The 13,752-nt window shown below is 39.6% G+C and overlaps 2 protein-coding genes, 1 long non-coding RNA gene and 2 other non-coding genes across 8 annotated transcripts in view; 3 read left to right on the plus strand and 2 right to left on the minus strand.

Annotated features, from left to right (window-relative positions):
- The window catches only part of RCSD1 (RCSD domain containing 1), a 29,515-nt gene extending 26,453 nt beyond the window's left edge, over positions 1–3,062 (plus strand). Inside the window, exon 6 of the mRNA XM_039335662.1 lies at positions 737–3,062. Within this exon, the coding sequence (XP_039191596.1) occupies positions 737–1,324 (588 nt within the window). The 3' untranslated portion in view covers positions 1,325–3,062. The remainder of the gene's footprint in view (positions 1–736) is intronic.
- On the minus strand, positions 43–6,185 carry LOC120304741. Its single transcript, XR_005555816.1, has 3 exons — positions 5,286–6,185; positions 921–1,001; positions 43–814 (listed from the first exon to the last, which is right to left on the minus strand). It is a non-coding gene; the product is annotated as an uncharacterized LOC120304741 (long non-coding RNA).
- On the plus strand, positions 6,176–6,247 carry TRNAP-CGG. The gene has a single exon. It is a non-coding gene; the product is annotated as a tRNA-Pro (tRNA).
- A 580-nt stretch (positions 6,248–6,827) lies between these two features.
- TRNAP-AGG lies at positions 6,828–6,899 on the minus strand. Its single transcript has one exon. It is a non-coding gene; the product is annotated as a tRNA-Pro (tRNA).
- A 5,057-nt stretch (positions 6,900–11,956) lies between these two features.
- The window catches only part of MPZL1 (myelin protein zero like 1), a 30,737-nt gene continuing 28,941 nt past the window's right edge, over positions 11,957–13,752 (plus strand). For 3 of the 4 annotated variants that reach the window (XM_039335667.1, XM_039335663.1, XM_039335666.1), the window contains exon 1: positions 11,957–12,140. In XM_039335667.1, the coding sequence (XP_039191601.1) occupies positions 11,972–12,140 (169 nt within the window). In that variant the 5' untranslated portion in view covers positions 11,957–11,971. The remainder of the gene's footprint in view (positions 12,141–13,752) is intronic. The other variant, XM_039335665.1, reaches the window with a different exon arrangement.

Consider the following 13,752-nt stretch of genomic DNA (forward strand, 5'->3'; position numbering starts at 1 on the left):
TTGGAGTAAATGAGTATTTATTTTTAAAGAAAAAAAATGAAGTTCATTTGACTGGAATATTAATTTAATTTGTTGAATTTTATAATAGTAATAAATACATTGCATAGTTTTGATCTTTTAAAAAAGTATTCTTGAAGTGCACATGATTTTCCTAGTATAAAGTGGCTTCCTGAATTCTGCCCTGGGAACCTTTTTAAGAAGAGGAAATGTTAGAATATCATTTTTTTTAATTGTTAGGCAAATGACAGCCAGATAGAACAACATTCCTTAGATTTGAATATGTGGAATTCCCATATAGCTTAATGTACATATGATTGTGAGACTGAAATTTCTTTAAATGTACCATTTCCTTTAACTTGCTATCATTACATGAATCAGTATATGCTTGCAACACCGACAGTTTTTTCTTTCTTCTTTTGTTCACCTTGCTTCCTAGCTCCTATTGCTAGCTTTCCAGCTTTGCTTGGGGCTATTTTCAGATGATGTAATTTCTTACAACAAAAACCACATTGGCCAAAGTACTTGTAAAATGCTAGTTGGCACTGAAAAAACATTGGAATACTTTTGTTAAGGAACAATCATATGTTCTTCGATGTGAAAGAAATGATAATTCAAAAAATTAATCTTATGAAGAATAATTAATAGTCAAGGAATGAATGCAGTTCTGTTGGTTGTTTTTAGTGATGTCTGGTCTAGGTCATGTTCTTATTTCAATCACAGCTTTATCCACTTTCAGGTAAGGACGCGAGGATCAATAAAACGCAGACCACCATCTAGAAGGTTTCGAAAATCACAGTCAGAATACGGAGATGACCTAGATTTAGAAGGGACAGTTTTACCTCAGGAAAATGGTTCCAAAGCTGAGGAGAAGGAGGATGTAGATGTATTTATGGACAGGAATAAAACTATGAAATCCTCACCTGCCCCTGTGGATGGCATAGATCATCATAAGAAGAAAAATCATCAACCTTCTGATGAAAAATCCTCATCAGATCTACAATCTAGTGGATTAGAAAACAAAGAGAAAGAAGTGAATACAGAAAAAGTAACAAAATTCAAAGAGAGCCAGGAAGACAAGACATACCAGAATCTTTCAGAGGAAAAGCCAAATACGACTGTGAACATTGAGAAAGAGAAGACTGCAGATACTGATATTGCAGAAGATAGAAAAAGAACACCATGGAACTGCATTGCTTCTGACCTGGAAAACACTTATAAAGAAAAGAGGGGGGGAAAAATAAATGAAAGTGAAGATTCACATCACGAATCAAGCATACAGGATACTGGGACTTCACAACCTAATTCAGATATGAAACTATTTTGAACTCCAGGATATGGTGCTAATATAATTACTAAGCAAATGATAAATGAGAAGCCAATTATCAGCGTTCCTATTGCAAAACCTGCTTATAAACTATTTCTAGTTTATAAAGGTTTACAAAGAAATAAACTATTTCTTAAATGAAAATACCAAAGAAACTGAATTGTTACTTTCTTCTGGCAATTCTTAAGAATATCTGTGATGAACAGCAACCTTACCAAGTTCCTTAAGTTTCTCAAACTTGGGGACAGGCCAAAAGCGTGTTTTGGAGATTGTTGTCTATTAAATTTCAACAGTTGCTAAGAGTTTTTTTTTTAATGAAAAGGACTATGATCCATATTAATTATACTTTCTGATTAAAGTTGACATTTCCAAACCATTTCTGGCCTGTGAGCTATAATTATCCTGCATACATAGCCATTATAGAATCAACACAGAACCACCAAAAACTCAGTCCCTAATGGTTTTCTTAGTGGCTGTGGAATAATTTGTATATGTGATAAAGTAAAAACAAAAAACAAAACCCGCCCCAAACTGATTTCCTACAACATTTCATATCTTTTGAGTTTTTCTGAGTTTGCTATTAAACATGGGAGAAAGCTATGACTGGATTCAGCAAAACAGTTATCATGGATTCGGCCACATGATTGCTAAGCCATTGTGATAAATAGGCCATGGCTTAGGGTTTAACATGTGCATATTCAGTTATATGACTTATTTAGCAAAGAAGAGTGAGACTGTAGCTCGACATGATGTATGTATTAAATTTGTGGATATTTTTATACATGAATGTTACATTACGTTTGAGCCTCTTATGCTATTTATCTAATTCCCTTGGTTATTGTTCATATTTTTAAAAAAGGAAAAGTTATTTATAATGTAAATGATAGATCTTCCTGTTGTATTTTTAAAAATGTATTACATACTGAATTGACTAAAGCAATAACATCTTTCAGTCTCACTTGTCAAAATAACTTATATCTTGCAAAGTCTGTTCTTCTCTTTAAGAAGTCAGTTATGGTGATTGCTTAAGTAGACATCTCCAATTATTTTAGGAAATAGGAATAGAATAGAAATAAAAATAGGAAGCACTGGATCATGCCCCATTATATAGACTGTTTTACAAATGCAACTGCTAGTCGAACATGAGATCTATAAGAAATAATGGCTGAAATATCAAATGCGGAGAAAACATATAATCAATAAATTAGGGGAAAACAAGCTGTTCACCTATGCATTGCTGAACTTCACACAGATCTGCTTGATGTGACTGAAGAATGAAAGCATATACCTGTCAGTATGAATACTGTTAAGTGTTGCTATTTGGAAGGAATTATGCCTAGGTCTGCAAATATTGCTTATACATCAAGTGAGCATGGTTCACTGCAGTGTTATTTTGCATATTGTCATCTCTTCCCAAAAGCTATCTTCAAAGCAGAAATATGAAGTAGTTTCAAAAATAACCATATTGTTAAAGAAATAATATGATATATTAAAGAAAATGTTTTGTAATTAAAGATACCCATTTATATCAAATAGACAGTTTAATTTCGTGAATTTCTCAAATAGGTATGAATGAGATAATAGATTCTCATTGACTATACAATTAAACTGGTATGTATTGCTTTCTGATTGTCAAGGATAATAGAAATGTTATATAAATATTTATGTAATGTATGGATCATGTCATTCTGAGAAATGAATTTTCTTATGCAATATAATGTGTTTGTTAAACTTCAAAGCTATTGTGCATTCATTTATTATTTGATCCAGACAGCTAACACTTTCACCCGGAAATTGTTTTGCTTTTTGTCCCTTCCCCATAGAGCAAAGATGCATCCCATGTTGATCATCTATTGTTTCAATCATTGTTTTTGGGGAACAATAGCTGTGGAGGAATGATTGGGTTCTTTTTTTTTTCTTGGATTTTCATAATGGATGCACTGCTATCTATGCCTTGACTAAATCATGAATCTGAAGAACACTGCAGAGATTTTTGTATTTGTTTTGCTAAACCATCTCAGTTATTAAAAACGTTTAGGTTTCCCACTGCATGTCCTGGATTAAAGTTAAAAAAAATGACCTATTCTTGATTTGCTGCAGAAACCAGGACATTTATATAAAGACTTAGACAAGCTATCATAGTAGGGTAGCCTTTATTCTCATGCTAACTCCAGAAAGAATGTAATTGTTAAAACATTTGGAAAAGTTTAGTTCGAAAACTATCTGGAGGTCCCATGATATAATACTGAAATTCTGTTATTAGGGTGATCTCATTTTGTATCTTTTTTGAGATTAGCTCACCAATACCTGAAGCACTGAGCCTTTTCATAGCATCTTAAATTTCTAACATACTATATAAAGAGAACGAGGACACTTTAGAAACATAGAGGGAAGTAAAAGAATTTAAATCTGTCCTTTAATTGGTGCCACTATTGAGCCATGTTTTTTCAATATATTCACTTATTTAATACTTCCTCTTACTGGAAAGCATTCTGTTATTAGGAACATCCTTAAAGATCTGACAACCATAGTTTTATTGTCACATAAAATCTATTAACTAGCATTGTTTATTGAGACATGATTCACAAATACATGCACATGAATTGTGTATTTTCACTTGATAGTAATGTAAAGGAGACACATTGTTTTTAATGTAGGAATGGTGATGCAGTAAGTATACATGACTCTATTTATACATTGACATTTCATTTGTGTTGGGAATATTTTATTCATTCATTCATTCATTCATTCATTCGATTTTTACCCTGCCTTTTTTTATTCTGTAAGTAACTCAAGGTGATGAATAAACACATCTAATATTCCTTCCTCCTCCTATTTTTTCCCACAACCATCCTGTGAGGTGAGTTGGACTGAGAGTGAGTGACTGACCCAAAGTCACCCAGCTGAGTTCATGCTTCAGCCAGGATTAGAACAAAGATTCTCCTAGTTTCCAGTCCAGGTCTCTACTGATGGTAGAGGGACATGGTTGATAATGACTTTATTTAGTCATCAGATTTAAAGAATTTATAGTACTGAAATTGTAAGACTGATTTTGAAACAGAATTGTGTACAAATGATGAACACGTGATTACTAAATTTATAAATTGTTACTAAAAGTTGAAACAGAAAAACAAGTTAAGGAACGCATGATAAAGTCAACTAAAGATTTTGGTTATAACATACAGATGGAAACATGGGAAAATATGTAGTTGAAAGGAATGAGATTTACACTGTTCTAATCTTAAAGAGAATTTTTATAAAATGGCATACCATGGATATGCAGTATGACTCCAGACGTATTATCTAAAATGTATAAATGTACTTTACATTTATGTTGGAAATGTGAACAACAAAAAGGGTGAAATATGAAAAAATGCTTTAAAAAATTAGATTCAACTAATTCAGAGGATTTTAAAGATTAACACTTCACAAGGCTGTTGTGGAGAAACAGGAGGGAGTGTTGGATATGCCTTGAATTATTTCTAAAAAAAAATACAGGCAGTATACAATTTAAATAAATAAAACGTTCAATGGAAATTAGAACTTTTCTTCTTGAGAGTGATGGATAGTTGGAAAAAAGTTGTGGAACATTATTTTTATATATGATAACTAGTGAGATAATTGCATGCACATGTGAAAAGCATGGCATTTCATACCATCACTTCTTATTGATTTCCGAAAAATGTATGTTTACATTAAAAGCTATGATGGGACAGAAACTATTATAACCAATGAGATGGAAGAAAATTACCATTTTCTCAAGGAGATCAATGCATCACCAACAATTGTGTACTCCAAAGATGTTAGACAATAATTCTCAGAAAATACAGCTCAGCTAGCATTTATTGAAGTTGGTTCAAGCTATCTGGAAAATATGCTATTGGGGAACGCTCATGAAGAGTTCTGAGTAAAAGCAGAGATTTGCTAGAGATCAGAGTAAAAAAAATACTATGACACTCACCTTCCTGTGCATATGATAGGCCCACTGGAGTTGTCCTAACGGATGTCCGGATTTGTCCACTGGAATTGTGCAGATTTGTGCTGACCAGATACGGACCCTATCAAATACGTTTTATAGACCATGGAAATCAGTGAAAATAGAGCCTTCTGGGGGCAAAAACTGTCTACATTCAGAATAAATGGATGAAATGCTATTTTAAATGCATCTTGTGGTCTGAAAAAACTAAATGATGCATGTTAGACGTTATATTCCACCTTCTCAGGTGCATGTGTCTAGCCAGTCCGTCCTGTACTTTATCTTAGAAAACTCCGCAAAAAGCCGGAAGCCAATGAAGATTTTTTTCAGGATCTTTTACTTATTGTCATGCCTGTTAGAGGCACAGGAGCCCTACAGACAAAGTAACTTGTTAAACTTTATTACTTATTTAGAAAGAAGAGGGTAATCGTTTGGAGAGGAGAGGAATCGAAAACGCCTTGCCGAAATAAACTTCATAAAGCTTATCGTTTCATTAGAAACGAACAGATTCGCACCCCGCATTTACTACCGTACATACAATGTCAAAGAGGGCTTATGAAGAAAGTAGGAAGTAAATCCCCCCCCTCCTCAAGAGCGGGGTGGTATAGTCTTCCTCCGAGCAGGCTAAAGCGTCTTCTCTTCTGGGACTGAGTTTAAATGGAAAATATTCTCCGTAAGGGAGGGAGGCACTAACGGCAGATCTTTTAAGTAGTGGAGAAGCGAAGTTAAACGCCACGGCTGGTACTGTCCGTGGAACCATTTTCCAAAAGAACGAACGCCGCATTAGTAAAGCCGCCGACCCTTGGGAGATTGCGCAGTATCAGAGGGGCGGGATAAAAGTGAAGAAGCGAGCCGAGGAGGATTTTGCTGAGAGCGGCTCGTTGGTCTAGGGGTATGATTCTCGCTTCGGGTGCGAGAGGTCCCGGGTTCAAATCCCGGACGAGCCCGTAGTCGGAGGAAATGGATTGGTTTCCTTCGTATTTTGGGGGGAATGAGGCCTTTTTAAAACGTTTTACAGAATCTTTCATCAAAACAAGTTAATCAAGGATGCAAGTAAATAATCTCCCCAAAATCGAGGAGAACGGATTAACAGGATACCGGAGCTACATTTGAAATTCCGCATAGCTTAATTTATATTTTCTCATTTGTACGAACTGCCGAAAAGACCGATTGCGTTTACATTCTGTCCTTTTTGATAAAATAATAAATTGTGATACTGAATACTAAAAAGGTTTTATGTGTAGGAAAGCACCGGAGTAAACAAGAGGAAAGGAATAGGCTTCATTTTTCCTTTTTCTTAAAATTGTAGCATGAATTGTAGAACGATCAATAATAAAAAGAGGAAATGGTCTATAGTGACTCCCGTTGCAGCGTCGCTGGCGAATGAATTGCAATTGCAGTTGGTGAGAATAAATCCTGCTACGTTTTCTAAAGTACTGGAGTGAACCGAAAGCATAGCTTTTTGTAAAATATTAATATATGTTTTTAAAAATAACCATGTATGTTATTAGAAATGATTAAAAAATAGGGCTCGTCCGGGATTTGAACCCGGGACCTCTCGCACCCTAAGCGAGAATCATACCCCTAGACCAACGAGCCAGTCTATACAGCCACTCTTATTCTTCTTCTGGATCCTAATTTTAGTTGTTATTTTGATCTTTACTTCTGCCTAAAAGACCACACCGAAAACCGCGTGATTGTTTTGTTTTAATATGTGTGCTTTTCTAAAGTCAGCAAAATAAGTAATCCCATTCAAAGGCAGATGTTCTTGGCACAGAATGCCATTTAGATAAAGTATAGCGCATATTGCATACTCGTATGTACATTAAACATGGATACGCTTCTGTTACAGCAAATGGCAGAATAGCCCTTCACACAAGGCTGCGGAAGAAGCCCTGGGAGAGCCCCGGAGGTATCACACCTCCGGCGTTTTTTTTTAATCTGGAAAACATTTTGCATTGGGCGACAATACGAAAGAAACAAAGATATATTTACGGGGTTCTATGTCAAATTAGGGGAAGAGGACGGCGGAAGAGGATCCCGAAATAATCCGATACATTTTTCACAGCTATCATCCTTTAACGCAGGGTTTTCCCAAATCCGTCAGCGTTAAGCTGAAAGACTTTTAACTCCCAGAAGTCCCCAGCCAGACAGGCTTTGCTGGGGATTTCTGGGAGCTGAAGTCCACCCATCGTAACGTTGCTGAGGGTGAGAAATTCATTTTAATCAAATTTATATCTGATATATAGTTGCAATCCTTAAAAATGTTTTGGCATAATTTTTCTTTGACCCTTATCTCTGAGGTATTTACAACTATAATGGGCTATCCTAGTAGGAAAATTCCTTGTTCAGAATTAATGAAAGTATCTAAGGTAAAGAAGAAAGAATAGAAGAAACCTCATGTGCCTGTAAAAAGGGTTTGCTTTGTTTTGTTTTGCTTTTATTTGATGCAATTTGGAAAATGCATTCTTTTTATGTGTATTCAAAATAACTCAGTAAAAATTTAAAATAGATTAGCTTTAAGTTACAAATATAAGCAATCGAATTAGTTATTTGAAAAATTCTTATGTATGTTTGTTATAAGGCGTCAAAATTAGGAATATTACTATAATAAATCCAGGAATATCTAGAAGGAATGTGAGAGCTATTTTTTTATTAAATTTTTTTGCAATTTTACAATAAACAAGCTATTAAAACATACAACATATGGTTACTTTTATTGTGAACAAAACTGAAAAAAAGATTGACCCACATGATGGCAGAACTGACTAAAGTTGAGAGTAGTATAAATGATGATTTATACTACAAAGTATATTGTGGGGTGCAATGGCAAAATTCTTAAAGCGAGATTTAAATCAAGGGCAGGTGCTGAATATCTTTGTTTGATCATTTTAATAAGAATACAGTGAAGGAAGGAAGAGCACATTTAAGTAATTTATATCCATGATTATTTTTCTACTATTACAAATCCCACTTTGTGTGTCACATTCCTTAAGCCATCATTAACTAGAACAGAAGAATATGCATCCAAAGGATTTAGTATTTTGCACTCAATATTGTGCTTATCTGTTTTCTTTTCAATATTCTGTACTTCCATCATTATCTAAGAATATATGGCTGTAGACTGTATGTAGATTGTATACAAGCAACCCTCAGATTCCTTCCAAATCTGGTGGATTTCTAGCTCCAGGGCGAGCACCAGGGCATGGTCCACTGGAAGAGCCTCACTGAGCCTCAGGCTGTGCAAGGGGCCCCTGGACAGTGGCATGGACTGCCCAGAGCTCTGGGCAGTGGAGGTCAAGCACCCAGCCCAGCCCTTGAACTCCCACGACACCAGGATCTCACAGCCCTGCCTAGCCTAATAATAATTAGTAATAGTAGTAAAGTTGAAAGGGACCTTGGAGGTCATCTAGTCCAACCCCTGCTCAGGCAGGAAACCCTACACCATTTCAGACAAATGGCTGTCCAGTTTCTTCTTAAAAACTTCCAGTATTGGAGCATCCAGAACTTCCGGAAGCAGGTTGTTCCACTGATTAATTGTTCTGTCAGGAAATTTCTCCTTAGTTCTAGGTTGCTTCTCTCCTTGCTTAGTTTCCACCTGTTGCTTCTTGTCCTGCCTTCAGGTGCTTTGGAAAATAGCTTGACTCCCTCTTCTTTGTGGCAGCCCCTGAGATATTGGAACACTGCTATCATGTCCCCCCTCATCCTTCTCTTTGTTAAACTAGATATACCCAATTCCAGCAACCGTTCCTTATATGTTTTAGCCTCCAGTCCCCTAATCATCTTTGTTGCTCTTCTCTGTATTTCTTCTAGAGTCTCAACATCTTTTTTACATCGTGGTGACCAAAATTGGATGCAGTATTCCAAGTGTGGCCTTACCAAGGCATTGTAAAGTAGTATTAATACTTCACATGATCTTGATTCTATCCCTCTGTTAATGCAGCCTAGCACTGTGTTGGCTTTTTTGGCAGCTGCAGCACACTGCTGGCTCATATTTAAATGATTGTCCACTAGGACTTTGAGAGCCTTCTCACAGTTACTACTATTGAGCAAGGTACCCCCTATACTATACCTGTACATTTGGTTTTTCTTGCCTAAATGTAGAATCTTACTTTTTTCACCATTGAATTTCATTTTGTTAGATAGCACCCAGTGTTCAAGTCTGTCCAGATCCTCCTATATCCTAAGCTTGTCTTCTGGAGTGTCAGCTATTCCTGCCAGCTTGGTGTCATCTGCAAATTTGATGAGTTCCCCATCTATCCCCTCATCTAGATCGTTAATGAAGATGTTGAAGAGCACTGGGCCTAGAACAGAGCCCTGGGGCACCCCACTACACACTTCCCTCCATGTAGATACGGTTCCATTGAGGATCACACGCTGAGTATGGCCGGTCAGCCAGCTACGGATCCATCAGGTGGTGATGATATCTGGTGCCTAGCTGCACTTCCCCACGAGGGTGCCCAGCTGCACTTACCTCCTCCTCAATGCTGCTGCTGCTGTGCTCACTCTCCTTGGCCAGGTTGCTCATGGTGGGTGCAGGAGGACAAAGTATGTGGGTCACAGGGAGGCCCGCTCCCTCTCCATGTGAGGAAACCTGGCTTTGTAACCAAAGCATCCTCAGCAGTAGGATGGGAGACCACCAGGGGGTGGCAAAAGGGCAACAGGGCTGCTGGTAGCCAAGTGCCAAGGCAGGACTTCCCTCAGACCCTCCCTCCCTCTTATTCCAATCTCCTTCCTTCCTCCCTCTTTCCCTTCCTTCTCTCCTTTCTTTCTTACTTTCCTTCCTTCCTTCTCTTTCTTTCCTTCCTTCCTCCCTCCCCTTCTTCCCTGCCTCTCTCCTTTTCATTCCCATCTCTTTCCTTCCTTCCCTTACTTTCTTCCTGTTTCCCTCACCTCCTTCCGTCCCTCTTTCTCTCTGTGCCCAGGAAGGGACAGGGAGGGGGAGAGGTTGGCAGCACTTCTCTCAAAGAATAAGAGTTGGAAGAGATCTTTGAGGTCTTTAGTCCAAGCTCCTGCTCAAGCAGGGGACATATACCATTCCAGAAAATGGAATATCCAATCTCTACTTAAAAGCCTCCAGTGATGGAGCATCCACAACTTCTGAAGGCAAGCCTTTTCACTGGTTAGTTGTTTTCACAAGTCCTTAGTTCTAGGCTGGTTTTCTTATTGATTAGTTTCCATCTATTATTTGCCTTCTGATGCTTTGGAAAATAGGTTGACCCCTTCTTCTCTGTGGCAGCCTATCAAATATTGGAACACTGCTATCATGTCACCACCCCAAGTCCTTTTCACTAAGCTAGACATACCCAATTCCCACAAATATTTGTCATATGTTTTAGCCTCCAGCGCCCTAATCATCTATATCAGACATGTCAAACACAAGGCCCGGGAGCCAGATGCGGCCCACGAACTGGTTTCATGTGGCCCATGAAGCCATCCTGGAAACAGTGAAGGAACGCCCCCCTTTGCCTTGACCCTAGCTGGCCAGGAGCCCATGTACAATTTTGTGGTGGCCATCTATTCTGAAACACATTCAGTCTTAGCTCCATAAGCCCCCCCCCCCACGCATGGCCTGAGAGGAACAGTGAGGCTCCTCCAGTGGACCATGCCTTGGCACTTGCCCTGGTCCCACCCCCTTCTGCCAGAGACCCTCAGATCTATCCCACTCCTGCCCACCAAGTAGGCCACACCCACCACGCCCACCAAGTAGGCCACACCCACTCCATCCACACCCACCCAGTAGGCCGCACCTACCCTGGCCACACCCACCTGGCCCCCTGAGGGCAACATCAATGCTGATGCTGCCCTCAATGAAATTGAGATTGACATCCCTGATCTATGTTTACCATCCATTTAGATCAGATGGTCCCCCTGGTTTGGTTTATAGAACAGTGGCCACAAGCAGAGTCTTCTCAGAGACAGCACCCCCATTATAGAACTTTCTCCCAAGGAAAATATGAACAGTAGCATCTTGAGAACTTGGTTTAAACCAACAGCACCAAAAACTGTAATACTTAATTTCTAATACCTGTCATAATGGAAATATTTACGCATGCTTTTTTTTACACTTTACCTTTTAATGGGAGAAAACAGGAAATTATTCACATGGCTATATCTGACGTCAAACACCAAGCAAAACCTGTTAAGAATGCGTTGAAATTAATGAGAAAAAACAGCCCCTGTTCATTTTGATATGAGGAATTATCTCAGAACGAGGCGTTATCTAGGCTGGAGAGAACGTGTACTTCCACAATCTGGACAGATACATGGTTAATAACTGGGTTACCGAAGAAGGAAACAACCGTCGGATAAAAAGCCACGAAATCTCGATCATGCTAGGGATACTTCCACTTGAGCCACTGCCAGATTAAAAAAAAAAACCCGGGCAGAAAGCGAATCCTGCTGCAATATTTGAGAAGACTACAAAAAGCGCCTAAATAGCTTCTTATCACGTTTCAGCCCCCAACGAGGGTGGGGCGGTGCTTTTCTAATAAACTAAACCTGCAAGGGAGAGTGGCAGCTGGAATTTCCAACCGCTTTTCACCAGGGGAAGCGAGAGGCAGAGCCTCGTGAAAAGGAGACGTGGGATTCAGGAGGTGTGCGTGATTGACAGAGGCACAACTCAATGGGCGTGCGGTAGCTCCCCTCGGCTTTCCCACCCCTCTCCAACCATGGGTGGGGGTGGAACAATGGGAGGAAAAGGCGATGGAAGCAGGAAAATGGCAGCGGCGTTGGCAGCGGCGGCTTTAGCGGCGTTTTCGGGGAGCGGCAGTTCGCGGCATGGCGCGGCGCCCACGGCCTCCTTCCGGGCGCTGCTGCTTGCGGTCCTTTCGTCCCTGTGTGAGTCGAGGCGCGTTTTCAGTATCGTATTGGGCGCCGTGGAACGGGGGGAAGCGGAGGGAAACGAAGCCAGCGCAGGAGGAAGGAGAGGCTTCTTCCTCCGCGGAGACCCGCTGCCTTCTTAGCCAGACCGGGCGTGGGCCGGAGGTGGAGGACCAGTTATCCGACGACGCCAGTTTGCGCTTGGGGGGGGGTTCTTGAGGGGAAACGAGAGCACTAGGCTGACCGCTGGGCAAAAGGCGAAGTAGTGGAGGGCAACGCTGCTTTTGTGGGGTGGACGGGGAGGCTGGATAGGAGCTCTAAGCAACTCACCCCCCCCCCCAGTAACATATTGACAGGGTGCCTCGTTTACTTGTAAATGAAGGGGAGAGAAATAAATGTACTACGTGTCAGGATAATGGTGCCTGTGTACATTTTAATCGCTTTGCAAAACAATCTAGAACTGAACCTACTATAGATGTTAGTAGGTGTTCTCTGTCTCGCACCTACAAACACACACCCCGTTTCCCGTTTTGAATGCTCTGTCCCCTGTTCTTTTTGTTACTATGACACAGTTCAATTGCACAAATAACGGGGATGTTCTGATTGGGGAAAAGCGGGTGTGCAAAGGTAGAAAGAGTTGCTACATTCTTGAATGAATACACTACATATAAGCAGCAGGAGTTACATACTTATTATAGCGCTTGTACCGATAGTAGTGATATGGTTGTTGGCTTTCCAGGACTGTTATTTGACGAGTACGCAATGAAAATAAATCACCCCAAATTGGCATAAGTATAAATGAATGCTTTAAACTCTTTTAGAATTTCAAGTTCTTTATTTTACTTATTAAACAAATTGATATAGCTTTGGACTTTGTCTTACTGGGAGCAAGCACACCCCAACTATTCTGAATTCATGTGTCTCAGATGTCCTAACTGAAGCTTTGATGATGTCCTGATAAGATCCAGACTGTGCTCAGAATCACTCAATTCATACACATTATTTATACTGGTTAGACCTGAGCATCAGTTTAGGAATTGGTTCCTATAATATTTGCAGCAGTTTTTCATTGAAAACAAATGATAAACATTCGTGTGTTATCAGGGAGAAGATTTTGCTCAACTGAAAATAGGTTTATCTAAATGATATGATATCATTGATGTCGCTAGTTTGCTAATCTGTGTGCAGGCAACAGTGTAATTGGGAATATTCTATCCTGATGCTCCCATTTCTCTCTCATAATCTGTTTAGATCAGTGGTTCTCAACCTGTGGGTCGGGACCCCATTTGGGGTCGAACGACCATTTCACGGGGATCGCCAAACAAGGCTGTCCGCCATTTTTTCCCCCTTTTCTTTGGCCACACCCCTGGCACCCGGTGATGTATAAGTGGTTGGGGGTCACCACAACATGGGGAACTGTATTATGGGGTCGCGGCATTAGAAAGGTTGAGAACCACTGGTTTAGATGGATTGCAAAAGTATTACATGCAAAAGGACATTAAAATGATTTTATAAATCCAGTCTGTCTCTTAATTGTGGCAGAGTGCTATATTTCTACAAATTAATTGATACGCACACATTACTCATCCTTTCCCAATCTGGTGCCAAGTTAGACAATATTTTTGTAGCC

The sequence above is a fragment of the Crotalus tigris genome, unplaced genomic scaffold (genome assembly GCF_016545835.1).
Source record: "Crotalus tigris isolate CLP2741 ecotype Arizona unplaced genomic scaffold, ASM1654583v1 scf7180000017646.2482762, whole genome shotgun sequence".
Taxonomy (NCBI): Eukaryota; Metazoa; Chordata; class Lepidosauria; order Squamata; family Viperidae; genus Crotalus; species Crotalus tigris.